Consider the following 23,294-nt stretch of genomic DNA (forward strand, 5'->3'; position numbering starts at 1 on the left):
AGTCAGTAGAGTGACTGCTGATCTCTTGTGAGTTTGAGCCCCATGTTGGGTATAGAGCTTAGTTTAAAAAACAGCAAAACTCCCTTGGTGATTAGCTGCAACCTCCTGAAACTGTTAGAAAAATTTTGAATACACATTTCCCTATAATGATGGTCTTCAGTTATTGAGCACATTGAACATTTCCTGTGTCAGGAAGTAAGCTAAGAGTTTCATAGGTTTTCTGACCTAATCCTCATAACAACATTATGAGGTAGAGGTAAATACAATTATTCTATTTTTATCCCCGTTTTACAAATGAAGAAATAATCTTAAAATTTTTCTTAACTAACCTTTCCGAAGTTCTGACCTGGCAAGAAGTGGTGTTTAAATAACTTGTTAAATAACAAACAATAATAAATGACTGTACACTGGGTATTACTAAGAGGGCATAATACTTTTTATTAATGTATTTGTTATAATATAATTCACAATAAATTTGGGAAGCATTTTGTATAGAGCTTAGGCTTTAAGATCTTTCCTGCACATCTATTCAATTTTCATAGCTGTCCAAGAGCTTTATATCTGAGGCAACATGGGACAATAAAATCTCTAATTAAACTCCCTTGCCTTTAGCCTCTAACTCTAGCTTTAAGCAAGTTATTTGATATTTCTTGGGTCTCAATTCCTATTGTTTGCAGGGTTTTTATGAAAATTAGACATAATGTACTTAAAGCTTTAGTGATACATATTTGGGTCCTCTTTAAATGAGAGGGTATTTCCAGACTGCCTTCTTCACCCAAAGGGACCTGGCCCTTGAGCCTTTCTCACCTTCTCATTGTTGACTCTTTCATTACTTAGAATCATAATTCCAGGGTGCCTGGGTGGCTCAGTTGGTTGAGCGGCTGCCTTCGGCTCAGGTCATGATCCCAGGTTCCTGGGATTGAGCCCCGCGTTGGGCTCCCTGCTCAGTGGAGAGTCTGCTTCTCCCTCTCTCTCTGCCTACTTGTGCTCTCTATCTCTCTGTCAAATAAATAAATAAAAATCTTAAAAAAAAAAAAAAGAATCATAATTCCATCAGCCAGGTTATTCTCACCTATATGTATTTTTCTTCTATTTGGGGGCTCTTCTTCAGAAAGCCTTTTTTCCCCCCTAGCAACCACCTTTAATGTTTATGTTCACGATAACCTTATTATTTCGCATTACGTGATTAATAAGTGCCCACTAGACAGACTTTCATGTTTACTTCATGTAAAAACCAGCCAATTTTATTGAGCACTACTTACCCCAGACAAGGTATGCTTTATAAAATTATAAGTTCAACACATGTTGCCTAGATGGCAGCCCAAGGATTCTGGACCATCGTGGTCGTATACCACCTCTTCTCCATTTGAACACAATATTCCCTCACCAACAGGCCTATGAAGTCTACACACGTTCACTGAAAAGTACTGTGTAGAATACAAAACTGGAAGCATATGCCCCCTCGAGGTCAGCTACAGTGCTAAGGGATAAAGAAAGTAGAGGAGGACAGAAAGTTTGTACTGAATTCAAAGACTTTCAGCAAGAATTTGTACAATTTCAGGCAACTTAGAATTTTAAGTACTTTAAGCAAAATACACTTCATAATGTATTGCTAAATGAAAAAATAAACAGTTCGGAAAAAACTGTTACAGGTGACAAATTCTGTATAATTTATCTTTTTGAAGATAAAGTATCGATGACATACTACTATTTAAAAAATCTTATTGTTGTATCAGGAATATCGCATCCTATAATTGGGCTAAGTTTTTAGTGAAAGCAGGAATAAGGATTACACAACAAAAGGATTCTGACCATAGATTCTGAAAAACATTTAATATGGCTTTAAATTATCTCCTAGATCAATTATAAAATTTTACCTCCTTTTTGTTTTGACAACTGAAAATTATGAAAGCTTTTAGCTTTGTCTTCTATTATTGGAATATAGTTGACTTAAAAGTGCAGATGGTTAATATAATAAATATGGAACATCAACAAAGACCTAAATTACATCCCTTAACTCCATCACTCCAGTGATGCATGTGTGTGTAATCTCTTATACAAAGAAAAATGTCATATAAATCACCATGATCTATAAACAGATTCAAGAGAAAACAGAAAAATGTACTATCCATTAAGATTCTCAATGCTAATTCTTAGAAGTAACAACCTATAAGATCTGTATTAATGGGAGGGAATTATGTATAGCAGGTAAGAACAATGAGCTTTGGAGTCAGAGAGAACTAGGCTGGAGTCCTTGACTATTTTTCTGTGACCTTGGGCAAGCTACCAAATATCCCTAGGCTTCAGTTTCTTCATCTGTAAAATGAGGTAACACTACCTCAGAGTTGTAGCAAGGACAAAACAAGATAATGCATGTAAAATCAGAGTGCTTAGCACACAGAAAAAGCTAAATAATCATTATCTATCATTATTATGATTATTATTATTTATAGTTGTCCAAGATACGTATCTGATGTGTGATTATGTTACACATATTTTTTCTATTTACCCAGTTTGACAGAATGCTCAAATCTTTCCTTGAGTGTTAGAAACTACCAGTGGGTCCTAATGGAAGCTCTTATTTCATACATTTTACAAACATAAATGATCAATGAAAATGAACAAAAACTCGTATTTTAAGAATTTTCTTTGTATGTGTCACAAAGATTGCCAATACTTTTATGGAAAAAGCATCTGTATACATTGTTTATTAAACAATTTAACGTTTACACACAATACATAAATGTCTTTGAAACCTCAAAGTTCACTGATAATTGCAGTATCATTTTCAAATAAGCAAGGTACGACCTTAAGTATTACATCATTCAGATTATTTTTTAAAGAATAAACCTGTAGGAGATCATTCCAACATAACTGTCCATTAATTATTTGTAACAAAATGGGGTTCCTAGTAGAAGTTTCAGCATATGGATGGTTCCTCTACTGCCTGGGCACCCTCCGTGACAGCTTTGACACATTTGGCCATTGTCTGTGAAGCTCTGCTAATTGAGTCTGAAAGATATTAAGAAAATTTTGATAATACAATTTTTTAAAAAGCATACAGTAAAACTTTCGTGTTGCACACACTCAGGAACAACCAAAAAAAAGACTATAAAATTCTATGTAACTGTATCTAATGTGAAGAAGAACTCCAGAAAATAAGCCCCTTATAAGCTAAATGCTTTTGGTAAGTACTCCTAGGAATGATTAAATAATTACATATAGCCATACAATATGCCATTATGCAACCCTTACAAATATTATAGAAAAGTACTAAAGATAGGACAAATATGTGCACAATACTGTTATTGAAAACAAGTTTATAAAATAGTATGTGTACTAAAATCCACTGAATCCAGGGGCGCCTGGGTGGCCCAGTCGGTTCAGGTCATGATCCCTGGATCCTAGGATCTAGCCCCACGTTGGGCTCCCTGCTCAGCGGGGAGTCTGCTTCTCCCTCTGCCTCTGCCCCTTCATTCCACTCGTGTACGCGCGCGCGTGCATGCGCTCTATCTCTCTCGCTCTCAAATAAGATCTTAAAAATAATAATAAAAAAAATAAAATCCACTGAATTCAGTGAATTTTATGGTCTGTAAATGGTATTTCAATAAAGCTGTCAACCCCTTCCCCCAGTAAATGAATCATCAAATCTTTTATTTTTTAAATGAATAATATATGTGTATATCCTTGTATGATTGACAAAATGTTAAAAAAATAAAACTAGTTATTTCTGGATAGTGGTATCATAGTAAATGCTCTTTGCCCTTTGGGCTTAGGTATGTATTCTACAATAAACATAACTTTTATAACATAAGTAAAAAACCAATTAAAAATATTCTTAGATAAACAAGCTTAAAAATTTTTAAAAATATATTATCTGCTTTTAGGTAGAAAATTATTTAAAATCATCTGTCAACTACCTCATAACACAGATATTATATCAAGTGTTATATCATGTTACATCAAATGTAAAATCTGCAGTAAACAAGTATCAGTAAGTCCACATTCCTTAAAAGCATCCCTAACAATGTCCATCAGAAACACTCTTTAACATACTTCACATTTAAGTGTTTTAATGTTTCTACTGTAATTCTCAGAAAAAACCTTCACAGTTGTCACTTAAAAAAAATTCTCCCTAAATTGCTATATGGTGATTTTATACACAACAGTAAATTTTATATTTAAAATCTGCTTACATTTCAGAAACAAAAGAAATTAGAGTAAAATCAGAAAATTAGAGTAAAATCAGAAATTACATTACCTCTGATGTTTCAAAGTTTTCAAAGATTAAATAAAAATATCAAATATTCTCATAAACAGGTTGGAATCATAATTAGGTGATCTTATTCCTTCCCACCTTTCATATTTGGCAGTCATGCTAACAAATGCATACCTGTCATGTAGAAGTCTTTTATTGTTAGCTGAGGTGGAACAAGTGGATCAGCAAGAACCTGTTGGTTCACTAGCTGCAAAAAAAAGGATTATGAGGTCAATAATAGAATTGAAAACTAACATCAGAGGATACACTACTATGAAAACTGAATACAGGCAAGTTTTTACCTTAGAGAGATCATTTGCTTGCTGGAAATAATTGGCTCCTTCGACATCATCATATCGGACAAGATTAGGAGAGACTTCTTCCAATCTGTTCCTTACTTGATCCAGAGTATCATATGGAAGAGTCATACCTGCAATCTACAAATAACAGGTCTCCAGAACTGACATAAAGCTTTAGTACTTAAAACAATTCAAATCATACATAACTGCAACTATAGTGAAATAATGTTGTGCTAATGAAAATTCTATTGGGTGTCCATTTGCAAGTACATTAAGTAATTAAGAGGAAAACACAATTGACAAAAATTCTAATTCATAAACAGCTGTCAGTACATTAGTAATTTCTCTTTAGAAATCAGACTGAGTATGAAATAAATGATTAAAGGGATAATGCTATACTAAATCTGAATGCTTCTGCTAACTTGATATTGATCATATACAAAGTTTACAGACAACGTATATTATTTTAAATCTCATGCTTTTTCTTTTTTTATAATAAAGAGTTAAAAGAAGTGTTTTTAGGCAAAAAACAAGCCAAAAATAAAAATACCAATATCAAACGCCCATTTTCTGAATACTTTTGTCTCACAGAGATTATTCAAATTATCCCTGCACATCAGGCTTGCATTCTCCTTGACTTTGAAAATCATTTTGAGAAGCTAACAAGTCAAACATCCCATTAGCAGCATCACTAAGAACAAATACCTCAGAGAGGGCTCTTAGAATTTTCCAGTCTTCTCTTGCCAAGCCAGGAGGTGTCACTGCTACTTTAGTCTGCTGAGCTCGGCCCTCAGTATTGACATAAGTAGCAGATTTCTCTGTGTAAGCAGCGCCTGGGAGAATAACATCAGCTATAGGAGCGCCAACGTCACCATGATGTCCTGCGAAAAGATGGAAAGGACAAACCATATTTTAGCAAAAAACTGATTAGGTATCATACATGAACACACAAGATATCCTTTTTATATCCCATTAAGAATTACAAAAGTGTTTACAAAATTGTAACATACAAAAATATATAAAAGAATTTTGGAATAAAAAGCCCACCTTGCCCACAATTCAACTCCCTTCCCAAAGAAAATTACTAATAAGCATTTGCTACCTTCCCAGATTATTTTTTGTAAATACAGAAATATGTATAATATAGTACAAACCTACATCATGGGCAATGAGGTATATTATTTCTCTTGATTACAAAGTGGAAATGCTCAGATGTATGTTAGTGAAATTCAGTAAAACATACTGAAATGGTGGAGGAACAAAAAATGTAGAACAGAAATGACAGTGGTAATACTGAAAAGAACATAAACAGGATATTATAGAAAACAGTATAATGAAAGACTGAAATAGTATAATGAAAGTTTTAATAGTTTAACAAAACTGTTAGAAGGAAAAAAAACCTTGAGTTGAATGAAAGAAAGTTATAGAGCAATATATAAAGTCTAATAATCTCATTTGTGTACATTTTTGTATGTAACAGAAAAATATATGAAGCATACATTTCCAAAGCCATCAATGATTATTTCTGGATAGGACTAGGAACTGGATGTAAATTATGCATTTTGATTTAACTTTATCAAACTAAAGATACTAAATATTCTATAATGCTCTTTATGTGCCATGGCAATAAAAAGCCTATTATAAATTTATGGCGTTTGTGTAAAATGAACTTGAGAGTTATGTAATACTTTTCTCTGTAAAATATCCGGGAGTACTCTGGACTCCATTTATTCCAGGGAAATATATTTACAATGAGTGAGAGTTCAAGAAAATGAGTCAAAAACAAAAAAGCCAAAGAAGTACTATCAAATGTATTTCATTAAATGTCCTGTAACTTGGGCGCCCGGGTGGCTCAGTTGGTTAAGCGACTGCCTTCAGCTCAGGTCATGATCCTGGAGTCCCTGGATCGAGTCCCGCATCGGGCTCCGTGCTCTGCAGGGAGCCTGCTTCTCCCTCTGACCCTCCCCCCTCTCATGTGCTTTCTCTCATTCTCTCTCTCTCAAATAAATAAATAAAATCTTTAAAAAAAAAAAATGTCTTGTAACTCAGCACTCATGATTTTTTTTTTTTTTTAAAGATTTTATTTATTTGACAGAGAAAGACACAGTGAGAGAGGGAACACAAGCAGGGGGAGCGGGAGAGGGAGAAGCAGGCTTCCCCCCAAGCAGGGAGCCCGATGCGGAGCTCGATCCCAGGACCCTAGGATCATGACCTGAGCTGAAGGCAGACATTTAACAACTGAGCCACACAGGTGCCCCAGCACTCATGATTTTTAAACACTGTTTATGTAAAAGTACTTTCCTCTGATTATGTAATAATACTAAATATTCTTTGAAAAGCTGAATTTTAATGTTACATAATATTTAATTGTATAAATAAACCATAATTTAACCATTCCTATTAGTGAGGCATAGGTTTCTTCTAATTCTTTGTTACTAAATATCATCAGGTAATAATTCTTTTTTTTTCCAGGCAATAACCTTTTTTTTTTTTTTTTAAAGATTTTATTTATTTGAGAGAGAGAATGAGACAGAGAGAGAGCATGAGAGGGGGGAGGGTCAGAGGGAGAAGGAGACTCCCTGCCGAGCAGGGAGCCTGATGCGGGACTCGACCCCGGGCCTCCAGGATCATGACCTGAGCCGAAGGCAGTCGCCCAACCAACTGAGCCACCCAGGCGCCCGGCAATAACCTTTTTTAAAAAAAAGATTTTATTTATTTATTTGAGAGAGAAAGAGAGAGTGAGCATGCACAAGTGGTGGGGGGGTGGGCAGAAGGAGAGGGAGAAGCAAGCTCCCGGGGAGCCTGATGTGGGGCTAGATCCCAGAACCCTGGGATCATGACCTGAGCCGAAGGCAGATGCTTAAAACTGACTGAGCCACCCAGGTGCCCCACCAGGTAATAATTCTTAGTAGTATCAACTATATAACTAATAAAACCTATGATTTGGTTTAAAAAAATACTGAGGTGTGTGTGTTGGGGGGAAATTCCTGAATGGAAAATAGTCAATCCACTAAATATACTGCCATATAGTTTCTAATCTACATAGCGCAGAATTCTTTTCTGTTTCTGGTATCACAGATGCTACTTACCTTGATAAATAATGAAACAATCCTTTGGCAAATCCTGTCGAGTGATACAACCTCCATCTGCTCCCAGGAGAAACAGCACTTTGGGAGGGTTCTTACGAATTGCTTCCACCCCAGGTTTATACCCAAGATCCAAAGCAGCTACCTGGCTTGCAATCCTGTAAAACAATTATGGATTTTTAGCACACCTGCAGTGTTATCATTATAAAAAATTAAATGTGACTCCTGAAATGATACTTAATCTTTTCTATTCAATGCTGACAAAAACCTTCCTTCATCTTCTTAACCCATTTTAAAATAGATGTCAAAACCAGAAATAGCAATATTTTACTGTTTTAAGGGTGTCAAACAAAAAAACAAGATGCTTAGAACACTGTCTCTTCATGACATATTTATTTATTGTTATTTCTTATTTTGGGGGGGGGGGGAAGGGACAGGGAGAGAGAGAATCCTAACCATACCCAGCACAGAGCCCAATGCGGGGCTCAATCTCACAACCATGACACCATGATCTGAGCCAAAATTAAGAGTCAGATGCTTAACAAACTGAGCCACTCAGGCACCCCACTTCATGAGATAATAGTTAATTGAATAATTCTGGAAACTTTATGCTAATTGAAATTGTCCTAAATTGATTCTTTTTTTATTTTTTTATTTTATTTATTTGAGAGAGAGCACATGAGAGGGGGGAGGGTCAGAGGGAGAAGCAGACTCCCTGCTGAGCAGGGAGCCCGATGCAGGACTCGATCCTGGGACTCCAGGATCATGACCTGTGCCAAAGGCAGTCGCTTAACCAACTGAGCCACCCAGGCGCCCTGTCCTAAATTGATTCTTATTCAATAGAGCAAGATATAAAACACGATAAGCCAAAAGCAGTCATTAGAGAAAAGTCATATGATTTTGAAAACCAAAAGGGAGAAATTAAAACAGCACTCATAAAACTTTAACTTGGAGAAAACAATATAATTAGTACATATATGTTCTATGAGCATATATTACTTTTTTTTTCTTTTAAAGATTTTATTTATTTATTTGAGAGAGAGAGACTGAGAGAGAGAGAGCATGAGAGGGGGGAGGGTCAGAGGGAGAAGCAGACTCCCTGCCGAGCAGGGAGCCCGATGCGGGACTCGATCCTGGGACTCCAGGATCATGACCTGAGCCGAAGGCAGTCGCTTAACCAACTGAGCCACCCAGGCGCCCCATATATTACTCTTATAAGCAGAAAATAATCCTTTAAAAAAGAGGTCTGGAGGCGCCTGGGTGGCTCAGCTGGTTAAGCAACTGCCTTTGGCTCAGGTCATGATCCTGGCGTCCCAGGATTGAGCCCTGCATCAGGCTCCCTGCTCAGCGGGGAGTCTGCTGTCTCCCTCTGCCCCTCAGCCCTCTCATGCTCTCTCTCTAATAAATAAATAAATAAAATCTTAAATAAATAAATAAATAAGGGGTCTGGAATAACTATACTCTGAACAACTGGGAGTCTGGTCCAGTTTGCTATTACTAACTTTCTTTCTAGAAATAGCCATTCTGAGGACCTACTGTATATAAAGCAAGTTGGTGTTTTACCTATTTGTTAGGGGAGGAGATCAGGTCAAACCAACTCCTACTAGATGCTGCTACTCTGTCAAACTCTGGATAACATCAAAAGCATAAAATGCTTTTAAAAAAACTTAACAATAAATATAAGATTTATATAATGAAAAGTACAAAACAACTTGAAAGAAATTCAAGACCTTACTAAATGGAAAGACATCCCACATTCATGGATTAGAGGACTTCATGCTGTTATGATGGCAATACTCCCCAACTGAGCTTACAAATTCCGTGTGATCCCTATCAAAAATCCAGATGAATAATTTACAGAAATGGACAAGCTGATTCTAAAATTCATATGGAATGCAAAGGACCCAAAATAGCCAACCTATCATAAAAGTGAACAAAGTTGGAGGACTCATACTTTCCCATTTCAAAACAAATCCCTCTGCCCCAACAGTTCCTTCTTAACTTCCCTCAGTGTAAGTCTTGACATGTCTCTCTCAAAAATCTGGGCAGAGACTCACATTAACTTAAGACACAGTCCACTTCATCCTGGAAAACAAATTGAGTAAGCTTATGTCTGCCTTTACAATAAAAGATATGTCCTGGGGCACCTGGGTGGCTCAGTTTGTTGAGTGTCTGACTCTTGGTTTCGGCTCAGGTCATGATCTCAAGTTTGTGGGATTGAGCCCCATGTCGGGCTACGCTCTCAGCGTGGAGTCTGCTTATCTCTCTCCCTCTGCTTCTCCCTCTGCTCATGTGCCCTCTCTCTCTCTCTCAAGTAAATGAACAAATAAAATCTTAAAGAAAAAAAAAAGATAGGTCCTAATAAACTAAAATGAACTTTCATAAAAAGGAAATCTTGTAAGAATGACAAACAAGGTTAATAAATTAAAAATTGTAACAAAGTCAGCGTTCTCCAGAATGAAAACTCACAAAATGATGGAACAAAATGTAAGAAATTTTCTCTAAACCCAGAGAAAAAAGATATGAGAAAAATTATGAGCCAAAAGTCTCAAGGCCAATCAATGCATAGCAAAAGAGGCTTCTGCATGAGAACAAATAACTAAGTAAAAGTAAACCAATAACCTTTTTCTGAGCTTAAAAGAAAAAAAAATCAAAACATTTCAATTTGATAATGGGAGTCTCTATGATATTCCCAGGCAAAAGTAATGACATCTGAGTGTCACCTACTTAAAATCTGGTAGAATTTTTTTTTTTTTTTTAACGTCAAAAATAAGGAGCCCAAAGGGTGAGGAGGCAGACACACATACAAAGTCAGGTCATCCTCAGTGACAAAACTGAGATTACATCAGATCCTCCCTAAAATATTAAATGAAAGAAAGGGTGCAGAAATACTTAGTATTAAAGGAAAAAAGACTGTCATCTTTGTACCTACCCAAGTAGTCATTTGTGAGAAGGAATCAGAAATACAATGTTAGACAACTGGGAATTTTTTAAAAAGTTTAATTAATTTTGGTACCCATTCAGAAAAACAAAACTGTATAAATAAAGACACAGATGGAAAAGTGAACTAAAAATAAGAAGTAAAAATGGTGGCTAGAAAAGATCCAGAGGTGAACAATGCAAATAAACTCTACCTAAAAAATATAAAGTTTTTAAAAATGTTTACATGATGGGGCACCTGGGTGGCTCAGATGGTAAAGCGTCTGCCTTCGGCTCAGGTCATGATCCCAGGGTCCTGGGATCGAGTCCCGCATAGGGCTCCCTGCTTCTTGGGAGCCTGCTTCTCCTTCTGCCTCTCTCTCTCTCTGTCTCTCATGAATAAATAAATAAAATCTTTAAAAAAAAAAATGTTTACATGATGATCTACAATGCCAAATTAAACCAAACAGAAATATAACATTGAAACTGAAATTAATGTTTAAGAATTTATTCAAGGGTGCCTGGGTGGCTCAGTTGGTTAAGCATCTGCCTTTCGGCTCAGGTCATGATCCCAGGGTCCTGAGATTGAGTCCCGCATCGGGCTCCCTGCTCAGTGAGGAGTTTGCTTCTCCCTCTCCCTCTGCCCCTCCCCCATGCTCTCTCTTTCTCTCTCAAATAAAATCTTAAAAAAAACCCACAATGTATTCAAATACTTTTAAAATTTAAAAAATTTGCCTATCATATTTAAAAGTGTTTAGCCTCAATCCTTAAAAAATTTGAAAAATAAAACTTTTTTTTTAAAAAAGATTTTATTTATTTGAGAGAGAGAAGCAGACTCCCTACTGAGCAGGGAGCCTAATGAGGGGCTCGATCGCAGGACCCTGGGATCATGACCTGAGCCAAAGGTCAGCTTAACTGACTGAGCCACCCAGGCGCCCCCTGAAAAATAATTCTTTTTTTTTTTTTTTTTAAAGATTTTTATTTATTTATTCATGAGAGACAGAGAGAGAGAGAGAGAGAGAGGCAGAGGGAGAAGCAGGCTCCCAAGGAGCAGAGAGCCCGATGCAGGACTCAATCCCAGGACCCTGGGATCATGACCTGAGCCGAAGGCAGACGCTTAACCATCTGAGCCACCCAGGTGCCCTGAAAAATAATTCTTAAGATCAAAAGGATTATGCGAAATGGGAAAACTTATTTACTAAGGTAAAACTGTTACAACATTTCTTTTTTATTTTTATTTTTTTAAGATTTTACTTATTTGTCAGAGAGAGAGAAAGAGAAACAAGCAGGGGAGCAGCAGGAGAGGGAGAGGGAGAAGCAGGCTCCCCACTGAGCAAGGAGCCCGATGCAGGGCTCGATCCCGGGACCCCGGGATCATGACCCAAGCCAAAGGCAGATGCTTAACTGACTGAGCCACCCAGGTGTCCCTGTTACATTTCTAAAACTTGGAAATATGCATTAAGAGCCTCAGAAATGCTTATCCTGTTTACCTTAAGAGCTCTACTTTTAGAAATCCACTGTAAGAAAATAATATAAAGTTCCTAAGTATCTGTGTATCATTGCATTATTTATAGTTTAAAGACTAGTATCAATTTATATGTTAACAAGAATTAAATGGCTAAAAAATTGTACATATTCATGATATTAAACAGCCATTCAAGTTTATAAAAAATTTCTAATTACAGGAAGAAATTTTATATGGTAATGAAAATTGATCAAAATCAGGATACAAAACTGTTCACACAGTATGATTTCAACTATATAACTAAAAAATATTTACACAGGAAAAAGAACCAGACAAAAGTAGGAACAGTAATTATCTATAATTTGTAGAAGAATAATTTCCATTTTCATATTTTCTTCTCTTTCCAACTTCCTAAAACAAATGTGTATTACTATTTTTTTTTGAGAGGTGTGTGCAGGGGTGGGGGGGGAGGGGTAGAGGAAGGGGGAGAAATACCTCAAGCAGGCTCCACACCCAGCACGGAGCGTGACTCGGGGCTCAATCTCACGACCCCTAAGATCACTGACCTGAGCCAAAATCAAGAGTCAGACGCTTAACCAACTGAGCCACCCAGGTGCTTCAAATGTGTATTAATACAGTCAGAAAAAAACTTCCCTTATGTTGAATTCTCACGTTAGCTTACATTTTTATCATTTAATCAAAGTCAGAGGGCTTGTTGCAATTTTTGAACCAAAATATACTAATATAATACAGATTTTCAAGATTTTCTCAGCACTGCTATTTCAAATATATTTTTTTTAAGATTTTATTTATTTATTTGAGAGACAGAGAGAACACAAGCAGGGGAAGGGGCAGAGGAAGAAGCAGATTCCCTGCTGAGCAGGGAGCCCTACATGGGGCTCGATCCCAGGACCCTGGGATCACGACCTAAGCCAACGGCAGACACTTAACCAACTGAGCCACCCAGGCGCCCCTCAAATATTTTAAATATTATTTATTATCTTCGGTTTTCACACAGAAAATAAAGGCATCTCTTTCACATCTACTACTGAGACATTGCTAAATATTAAGCTATTAGTAAATCTAAATGTGATAGTACAACAGTAACACATGTACACAAAATTACTTGAATCTTACAGTATATAATAAAACAATCACCCAACATACCTATGAAGGATATTCATAACTTTCCAATCACCAGTAACACCACTACTCATCTGAATCTTTTGAGCAATGTTGGAAACAGCTGCAAGAATTGCTGCCCCATCACTTCTCTGGAGTGCAGAACTGCCTACAACCACCATTGGTTTTTTAGCTTCATGTAATACCTATTTAAAAAAAGAACTTTGATTAAAAAATCTTTTTAATTTGCATCTACAATATGTTGTAGGCGCCCAGAAAAATAGTTTTCAATAGACTTATAGAAAATAAAAAACACACTTTTTCTCACATGAAAAAAAAAAGCATAAAAAAGTGACACAACAGTATTATACAGTAGAAGGAGCTTTTCGTCACAGAACTCAGGAAAGAACTGGAAGAGAAACAAATTAGAAATGAACACCATTCCAGAAACAATAAAAAACAAAATAAAACATGACCTTAAATGCAGGGACAAGAAAAGCAGACTACAGGAAATAATATAAAACAAACTGAAAAAGAACAAAAGAACAAAGGAAAAATGACAGAAAAGATACAAAAGGGGAACCACTATCTGTTAGGTTTTTTTGTTGTTGTTGTTAGGAGTTCTTTTTGTTTTTTTAAAAAGATTTTATTTATTTATTTGTCAGAGAGAGAGAGCACAAGCGTGGGGAGCAGTGAGCCCGATGCAGGGCTTAATTCCAAGACTCTAGGATCATGACCTGAGCCAAAGGCACTTAACTGATGGGCCACCTAGGTGACCCTTGTTAGGAGTTCTTAATGAAGGGAACACCACTAACAGAAAATATATTTAAATCTAGTATAGAAAAAAACTTCTGAAAAACACTGATCATTTTCTGGGGCATGGAGATGGGAATTAGAAAAGAGGAATACTTTTCAATATGTATTTCTTTTGCATTTTTGATCACTGCAATCATGATAATGTTTTTCCTATTCAAAACAAAGGAATTGCGCTTAGCCGCTTTGTACCACTTGATTACACCTAAGGCTACACCATCTTGGAACCATGAGAAGAAGTTCACTCAAATACACATGAATAAGCAAAGGCACTGAGGTAGTAAAGCAGGAAGGAATGTCCTTCCTTGATGACATCCTTGGACATCTGTCCAACTGCCTACCCTCCAGAACTGTTATGTGAAAACAGAAACCTCTTACATTTTTTAATAATCAGCATTCCACCACACATGCACAAATACTAAAATAAAAAGAGCCTTGAATTTTCACAATGAAAGGTGCTCCATGTCCCATAAAAAAGTGAAGAGAACCACCACTGTTAATTCTGAAGTTATTAAATTTCAAAGATAAAGAACCCACTATAAAGGTTCAAAAAAAGTATCTAGACAGTAAAAAAAAAAAAATTAGGACAGGGTTGGGAGGAAATATGACTGACATCAGGCTTCTCCACAGTAACAAAAGGCAGTGTCTATATAAAGTTCAGAGAGGAAAAAAGTGTGATCCTAGAACTTTGTATTCTGCCAAGGCTCTCTTCGGTAATAAAACAGACATTCGCAAGCAAGCAAGAACCCAACGAATAGGGTACTTATGAGCCCCTCTTGGAAAAGTAAGTAAAAACCTATTAATACCAGAAAGCAATGAAATGAATGTAAATAAAGTACTCAGTAATGAAAAAATCATTAAAAGGACTCATGAAATTTAAGAATAACTCTTGCAGTAAAGAAAGATTTCCCTTAACTTCAAAGTTTAATTGCTTCAGTTGCACTTCAACTTGGAGAGGCTTGAATTCATGAACCTGAAATCATGACCTGAGCTGAGATCAAGAGTCAGACACTTAACGGATTAAGCCACCCAGGCACCCCTTACGTCAATTTCTTTTCTGATAATTTCAAGTAAAATTAAGCTCTGGTATATAAAATAACACATATAATATAAGCTCATTTTTGTCTGCTTATCTGTTCATCCATCTTGCTCTATATATGAATAGAGAAATGATTATGTTTCATCAATATTTGTTTGGGGGTGCCTGGGTGGCTCAGTTGGTTAAGCGTCTGCCTTTGGCTCAGGTCATGATCCCAGGGTCCTAGGATCCAGCCCTGCATCGAGCTCCGTGCTCTGCAGGGAGCCTGCTTCTCCCTCTCTCTGCTGGCCACTCCCCCTGCTTGTGCACACACTCTCTCTCTGTCAAATAAATAAATAAAATCTTTAAAAAAATAAAAAATTCTTGTTTGGGTTGGTGGAACCTGGGGTAATGTTTTATTTTTTTCCATTTTTCTTTTCTATATTGCTATAATTTTTAATAGTAAACACGTATCATTATGACAAAAATAATAACTCTTAAAAATAATAATACTTAAAAATCAACAAAAGTAGATATGTATAACTTGAGAGCACCTGGCTGAATGGATGGCTACCGAAAGCAATGTCTTGAAGAATTTTGGGAGAATCTCCCAGATGGTCATATCTATAAGTGAGATCCACTGGGCTGCCAATAAGGGCCACTTTTAAGTCATTGTGAAGCCAGCTGAAATAAAAACGACAAAGTTTTTAGAGCTAAATTACTAAATTAGCATAGTCACCAGTCTCATCAATGCTAGGGGCTACATCTACTTATGTTACAAATGTTAAAAGCACAAAGCAGTCACAGAACATGTGGCCTTAACAGATATAATTTATTGTGTACCTTTCAAAATAACAGTGTTGTAAAAATGCACACCAAGGTAAGTCAGTGAATTAATTTCCTGTGAAGAATGCAAACCCTAAGCAAGCTATAAAAACTTTAATTTTAGAATAAATGATGTATAATTTTTATTTCACCATATTTACACAGCAGAGTCAATTATCTCCTAATTATCCATTAAGGTGATTTAAATATAGTTAATGAAAATAAACTACATCACTTTATTCTCTTTGACAGGGAAGTATGGATCCAGCTCTTCTAAAACTAGTTATAAACATGGTGACCATATATTGTTTGTCTGAGACAGTGGTTTTCATCTGTATCCTGCAGCATTAACAATTCCCCCTTTCACTCTCAACAATGTCACAGTATAGACAATAAATTATACCAACCTATTCATAAGTCTCGAAGATATGAAAAGATGGAGGTATTCTACAAAGTAACTGCCTGTGCTCTTCAAAAAAACGTCAAAAAAGAAAACTGAAGAGTCATGACACTAACTGCAATGTGTGACTTGAGACTGAATCCTGAGCAGGAAAAAAAATCATTATAAAAAAATCATTATAAAAGAAATCATGGAAAAATTGGTGCATCGTGAATTATGTCAAAATAAGAGGACAAAGTATAAAGACTAGCAGGGGGAGAGGGAGGGAATGGACCTTTTAGAAGCTGCACTCCAATTACCTTTTGAGTCTCATTCCCACTAACACTATTAGGAATTAACTAAAACAGTCATTTTTCAAATGTAAAATAAATTATTATATAAACATTTTTAAAACCCTCAATATTACTACTAACCTCTTCCGAATTCTAGCATTAAATAGTGGTGCCTCAAAACGTGGATTTGTACCAACCAGAAGGACAACATCTGCCTCTTCCACACCAGCAATTGTAGTATTAAGAAGATAACTGGAACGCAAATCTGTGCTAGAAATACAAAATAAAAAATGCAGGTTTACTTCAAAACTAATACACAATGATAATCCATGCAATATTCTCATGTCAACAAGCCCATGGTTATTTCCAAAAAATTCTTATGAAGTATTTCTAAATTACATCAAAGTTTCAGATTTTTTTTTTAAGATTTATTTATGTGAGAGAGACACAGTGCGCATGCAAGCAGGGGGAGGGGCAGAGAGAGAGAGGGAGACAAGCAGATACCCCGCTGAGTGGGGAGCCTACTCGGGGCTTCTTCCCAGGACCCTGAGATCATGACCTCAGCCGAAATCAAGAGCTGGATGCTTAACAAACTGAGCCACCCAGGTGCCATTCAGATACTTTTTAATAACTGGGATTCTCCAACAGTTCCTGGCTTGACTTTGGTCTCTAAGTGAAAAGAAACTGGTGGGTATGATGGAGAATCCAAGCTGTCACGTATCACTTATTGATGCCACAGATGTACTTATTTATTTATTTAAGTAAACTCTACCACCAATGTGGGATTGAACTTAGGACCCCGAGATTAAGTTACCCACTCTACCAATACCAAAGTTACCTGTAGCCAGCCAGGTGCACCAGATGTATTGATTTATACACAACTTGTACAAAAACAACAACAAAGCAGGCCTAGATGCTAGCTTCGTAGTTCTCACCCAGCTCCTGTAGTGGGGAAGACCTCTTCCGTGCACAAGGTGTCAGAGTCCACTCTATTAAGCAAATCTTTGAGAGCTATTAGGGCTTCGGCATCCACCAAGCCACCTGCAATTGCTGCCACATCATTGCCTTGAAAACTCTGCAACTAGAAATGGATAAAAAGGGCATCACCAAAAAACCTCCATTCAGCAAAGACCACTGCTCAGAAAACAAAACAAGTCATTTTTTTTTTTAAAGATATTATTTATTTGACAGAGAGAGCACAAGCAGAAGGAGAGACAGAGGGAAGCAGGCTCCCTGCTGAGCAAGGAGCCCGATGTGGGACTCGATCCCAGGACCCTGGGATCATGACCCTGGCCGAAGGCAGCCACTTAACCGACTGAGCCACCCAGGTGTCCCAACAATAGTCATTTTAAAGTATAAAAAAAGCAACGAACTTTTGACTAAAAAGGCTTACACTAATTATTAATCTAAAAGTGAGAAGCAAGGTGTATGTGAGGCCAAGGTTAGTAATACCACCAGCTTGGAGGGAAGGTATTTGTTTTAAATTAGAAACAAAGGGGCCTCGTGATGAGGTTTGGAAGATGAAGACTTCTTCAGAAGTATCTACCATTCCCTCAAGCCCTTTATGTACATTGCCTTTCTCTGACTAGAAAGCCACTCCCTCCATTTTTGCTCTGGCAAGTTTGCATTCATTCTTAGACTTTGCCTAATTCACCTTATGTAGGAAGGCATCCTTGATATGCTAGCCTGGTTAGGTACTCCTCCCAGGTGCTCTCTCATACATCATTTCTTGCACAACTACCCAAGCACATGATACCTGACTCACTATAGGTCTTACCATAACTACTACAAGATTGTGGGAAGTAGGTACCCTGTGTTAGTGGTCTCTACATCGCTACTTCATGCATGATATCTGGCATATGGTTCTTAATAAATGTTAAATGGAAGGCAATCCTGATAAGAGGAAAGAAGAGAAGAGACACACATTCCCACACTCTGCTACAAAGATGTTCCTTGAAAATCACAAATACTATTTATTCTATATTTCAATTTTTTACCATTCCAGCTACACGAGAGAGTGCATCCTCCCAGGAGGTATAGGTTAAAAGCCCCTTTTCGTTTCTGACCATCGGCTCGGTAAGTCTTTGACGTTTTAGCCCATCATAGGCAAATCTAGATAAAAGAAATTATACCATTTGTGGAATCCTGCTTAAGAGGCAACTATAGTTTTCAAGTTTAACATCTAAAAAAAATGTTATTTAAATATAGTACGAGTTAAAGTGTCAAATAGACTGATAAATTCTTGGATACAAATAATTATTCCAGGTTTTTTGAAAGATGAATAAATATTTTATGCACATCATCCAAAACTAAAACATTATCTAAAAAGTTTGAGTTTTTATAATTTGTTTTCAGCTACTTGAATAATCTTAAAATTACAACACAAAAATATCTGATAGCTGAAGAAGGAAAATCATTTTTATTTATAAAACTTGAATACTTTTAGATATTTTATCAAAATTATGATGTACAAGCTCTAAGTTACATTTAGCTTTTCTCTAATGAACAAACTGAAATAGATTAAATATCTTAATCCACTTCAAAATTGTAGGATGGATATTTGTCAAAGTTTATATGAAAGCCAATGATATGCCTAGACTATTGTTAATTTTGTCCAATTCTCCATATAAAGTCTAGATTTTCAATAGTCTCTATTTATTAACTAATTTGCAAGTATAAAAACGGTGTTTTAAAATTAAAATTACCATAAAATGTACTTCAAATCAATTGCAAAAATTAAGGAAAACGATGCAGCATATACCTGGTTTTATCAGAGATCCACTCTTCATTGATGTCCTCATGCATCCTTGGTAAAATCCTCATCACCTCTCCTGTTCTTGTGCTTACCACAATATTACTTCCAACCGCATCCATGACATCAATGGATTCTGTCTTTCTAAGAAAATAAACACATATATTTACTATGCTGAGTTTGGCAATAAGGACAAAGTTTCTGTTACCTGATTTACCCAAAACAAAAAAATTTTACAATGACTTGCCTTTCTGAATTTCTAAAAATAATGGGAACCAGAGAAATTGCAATAAAAAAAATTACCCTCATATTTGACTACTTCACACAAATTTCTACTGTAAAAATAAAGCTTTAGGGGCGCCTGGGTGGCTCAGTCGGTTGGTTGGGTGTCTGCTGATTTCGGCTCAGGTCATGATCTCAAGGTAGTGAGATTGAGCCCTGTGTAGTATGCAGAGTCTGCTCTCCCTCTGCTCCTCCCCGCAATCACACATGCATGAGCTCACATGCTCTCTCAAGTAAATAAATAAAATCTTAAAAAAAAAAAAAAACTTTAGAGATTGTTACCTAATACAAAAGCTAATGGTAAGGGTTCCAAATGGCCAAATCTCAGACATAAGATTATCAAAATAAATAGCAAGAGGGTAAGATTTCTGGGTATGGGTGATTATAAAAGCCTGACAAATCCTCCCCACAAAAAGCAAAAATAAAGCTAGACAAAATTAACAAAAACAACCACTTTGGAAATCTACCAAAGGCATACACTATCATGAGAAGCTTTTATGCAGGGAAAAACTACTGAAGTTCAAGTAAGAAGGCTGGAAATCAGTGGTGGTGTGGCTTGGGGCCTGTTCTCATCTCCTTCCCTACCACCTTGAACACATTCTGCCAGGCTGAGGTAGGCTGTGGAGATGGAAGCTTCTTTTCTGCTCGCATTATGGGAGTCTCAGAAGAAAAAGAGAAAAATCTCTACTTACATCTCAGCTATGTACTGTGCCCTATCCCCCTAATCCTTTTATATACATAAATATGTGGTTTAAAGCCTAAAATTGTAAGATACTCCCATATACTCTAGTGGAAGTTTAAAAATGGAGGGCAATTTAATGATATGTTTCTAGACCCTTAAAAATATTCAGGGGCGCCTGGGTGGCTCAGTCATTAAGTGTCTGCCTTCGGCTCAGGTCATGATCCCAGGGTCCTGGGATAGAGTCCAGCATTGGGCTCCCTGCTCGGCGGGAGGCCTGCTTCTCCCTCTCCCACTCCCCCTGCTTGTGTTCCCTCTCTCGCATAATCTCTCTCTGTCAAATAAATAAAATAAAATCTTTAAAAAAAAAAAAAATTCAAACATACTGCAACTACCTACTCCATTTCCTGGTTTAGTAAAAAGAATCAGATATATACAAGAAAATCTATGAATAACAATTTTTAAAAGAAGATTTTATTATTCATTCACTTGAGAGATGGGGAGAGAGAGAGACAGAAAGCATAAGCTGGGGGCGGGGGTTGGAGAATCTGAAGCAGACTCTGCCCTGAGCACAGAGCTGTAGGTGGGGCTTGATCTCACGACTCTGAGATCATGATCTAAGCCAAAACCAAGAGTTGGACACTTAAGTGACTGAGCCACCCAGCCACCCCAATAACAATTTTTATCATAGATTTACCACTACAGAGAAACAAACTAAATGTCTAATAATAGGAACTGACTAAATAAAATACGATCTAGCCACATGGTTGAAAACTTAATGTACAATGAAAGGAGACTATAAATCTTAAAAAATCAAGACAATTTTACTCTTTGGAAGAACGAGTGAATAAAATAATTATGTGGTTAAGTACTTTGGAATTAATTTCCAAGAAAACTGTACTTAATTTCCACAGGTTCATCCTATCCTTTAATCTATCTTCTTACCTTCCAGTAAGAGGGTTTTACTTAAAGCAAATACATAAAAACTTAGCAGACCAAAACAATTAGAATACAGGAAGAACATGAATCTTAAATTTTTTTGAACAGTAGCCAACTAAAGGACAAAAAACAAATTGTCAAAAAATACAACAATGAATACCTTGTTTCCCAAGGGCGGGCAGTAAAAGCATAGGGCTTAGAGGTCAGGGCACCTACAGGGCAGATATCAATGACATTTCCAGACAGTTCAGACATGAACATCTTTTCAATGTACGTGCCAACTTGCATATCATTTCCTCTGCCTGTTGTTCCCAAATCATCTACTCCTGCAATCTCACTTGCAAACCTGCAAGATAAAAATGTACTGTCAAATGGTCAAATCCAGCAAAATTATCTCCTTTTCTATGATCACAAAGAGATAATGATTTTCAAAACACTAAAAAGATGAGTATATTTTCAATGGTGAGCATAGTCCTTGAATAAAAAAGAGTTCAATAAACGTTTGCTTATAAGTTAATTGCAGTATAACACACATATAGAAAATTGCACAAATCATGTATAGCTCAACAAGTTATCACAGAGTTAATGCTTGTAGATTTTGATTTGTAAATTCAACAGAAGTTGATATTCACTGAAAGTGAACAATTCATTTCATTGGCTTATGCAGAAAACATTAAAAACATCCCTCTTCTACAACCAAAAAAAAGTTGCCATTTTTTCTAGTGTTGTTATTTCACCAAATTTGTGAGTATTAACTAGGTATGTGAATGATATTCCAGAAGACAGAAGAAAAAACATTACCTGATGCAGCGAGTACATTGTATACATCTAGTCATGATGGTCTTTACCAATGGCCCAATATTCTTGTCCTCCACAGCACGTTTCCCCTCTAAAAATCGGCTCCTATCACTTCCGAACATCATGGACTGGTCCTTAAGTAGATTAGGAGAGTTAATCTAATGATGCTAGTGAAATTAAAACTTAAGACAACCAAAAAAGATTTATGAAGTTAGATGACATACCTGCAGATCACATTCACCTCCCTGGTCACAAATAGGACAGTCCAGTGGGTGATTTGCTAACAAGAACTCCATCACACCTTCTCTGTATGGAAAATTTTAATATATAAAATGATATAAATTTTTGGCACCCAAAATGGTTTGGATATAGGCTATCTAAATAACCTTCAGAGATGTATCCTTTCTTAGAGTATTAATTTTACATTTATTATCAGAAATGCCAATGCAACCATTATTCTGGTATTAGACATACTATCTAAAAAAATGTTTATATAAATCTAGGAATAAAATATCAGTATAGAACCTAGAAAATTATGACTTTTAACAATATAAAACTACTGAAAATTGCTAAATGGTCTTCAGAAAACATTCACATTAACTCAAAACAAAAACAAACATATAAATGCATAGCAAAAACAAGTAACAGTGTAATATGTTACTGAAATAATCTCAGATCAATAAGCCCCAGATTTACTATTCATCACAAGTTTAACAAGTTGTTAAAGAAGAGCTTTTAGTGCTAATTCCATTCTAGGCTCAAAACCATAAACACCTGACTTCACCTCCTCAATGTGTACTTATTTCCACTGCTCCTATGAGCTGAACATGTCAACTTTTTCAGAGTTTGTTATTGAATTTCTCATCTATGAGAGGTCTAAATACTGAAATGAGCAATTTTCTCCTCTAAGAAAAGTTACTATGTTAAGTAGCATTAAAGTACCTGGCTTTCTTAGATTTCTCTGAGTTTGTCAGGATATTCCAACCTTTCATTACTGGCATGGCACAAGCAGCTACAACCTGAAATTTCAATGGAAAAATCTTTTAAGTACTTGTATTTGCTTGTAATTATAAGCAACCCAACATATAAAAACATTAAGTCATACATCTACAAAGAGACAAAACAGTATTTTTGAAGGCTCAATTTTTCAGTTTTCATATTCACAATATGATAACCTGACACTTTATATTTCTCTTAGAAAAAAATAAGACATCATGCTTTTAAATTCTATTCTCATAGCTAAAGCTACTTTATAAAGAGACTGTGAAACAGAACATCAATGTATGTTTTGATTAGCAGGTGCTACTGAATTAAAACTGTATGAGACAAAATGAAATTAAACTGAAAGTGAACCTCTTCATTGCAAT

At 36.2% G+C, this 23,294-nt stretch overlaps 1 protein-coding gene across 3 annotated transcripts in view; it reads right to left on the reverse strand.

The window, feature by feature from the left end:
* Positions 1-1,805: 1,805 nt before the first annotated feature.
* The window catches only part of NDUFS1 (NADH:ubiquinone oxidoreductase core subunit S1), a 28,242-nt gene continuing 6,753 nt past the window's right edge, over positions 1,806-23,294 (reverse strand). For all 3 annotated transcript variants that reach the window (XM_045868146.3, XM_045868147.3, XM_064586972.1), the window contains 15 exons: positions 22,870-22,946; positions 22,152-22,233; positions 21,931-22,061; positions 21,290-21,475; positions 19,239-19,373; positions 18,475-18,589; positions 17,413-17,558; positions 16,619-16,747; positions 15,535-15,664; positions 13,195-13,355; positions 7,647-7,801; positions 5,263-5,438; positions 4,561-4,695; positions 4,394-4,466; positions 1,806-3,012 (listed from right to left, as the gene is read on the reverse strand). In XM_045868146.3, coding sequence (XP_045724102.1) covers positions 2,921-3,012; positions 4,394-4,466; positions 4,561-4,695; positions 5,263-5,438; positions 7,647-7,801; positions 13,195-13,355; positions 15,535-15,664; positions 16,619-16,747; positions 17,413-17,558; positions 18,475-18,589; positions 19,239-19,373; positions 21,290-21,475; positions 21,931-22,061; positions 22,152-22,233; positions 22,870-22,946 — 1,923 coding nt within the window. In that variant the 3' untranslated portion in view covers positions 1,806-2,920. The remainder of the gene's footprint in view (positions 3,013-4,393; positions 4,467-4,560; positions 4,696-5,262; positions 5,439-7,646; positions 7,802-13,194; positions 13,356-15,534; positions 15,665-16,618; positions 16,748-17,412; positions 17,559-18,474; positions 18,590-19,238; positions 19,374-21,289; positions 21,476-21,930; positions 22,062-22,151; positions 22,234-22,869; positions 22,947-23,294) is intronic.

This window comes from Mirounga angustirostris, unplaced genomic scaffold, assembly GCF_029215605.1.
Source record: "Mirounga angustirostris isolate CCGP_5_RB_7025 unplaced genomic scaffold, mMirAng1.0.hap1 SCAF_3, whole genome shotgun sequence".
Lineage (NCBI taxonomy): Eukaryota > Metazoa > Chordata > Mammalia > Carnivora > Phocidae > Mirounga > Mirounga angustirostris.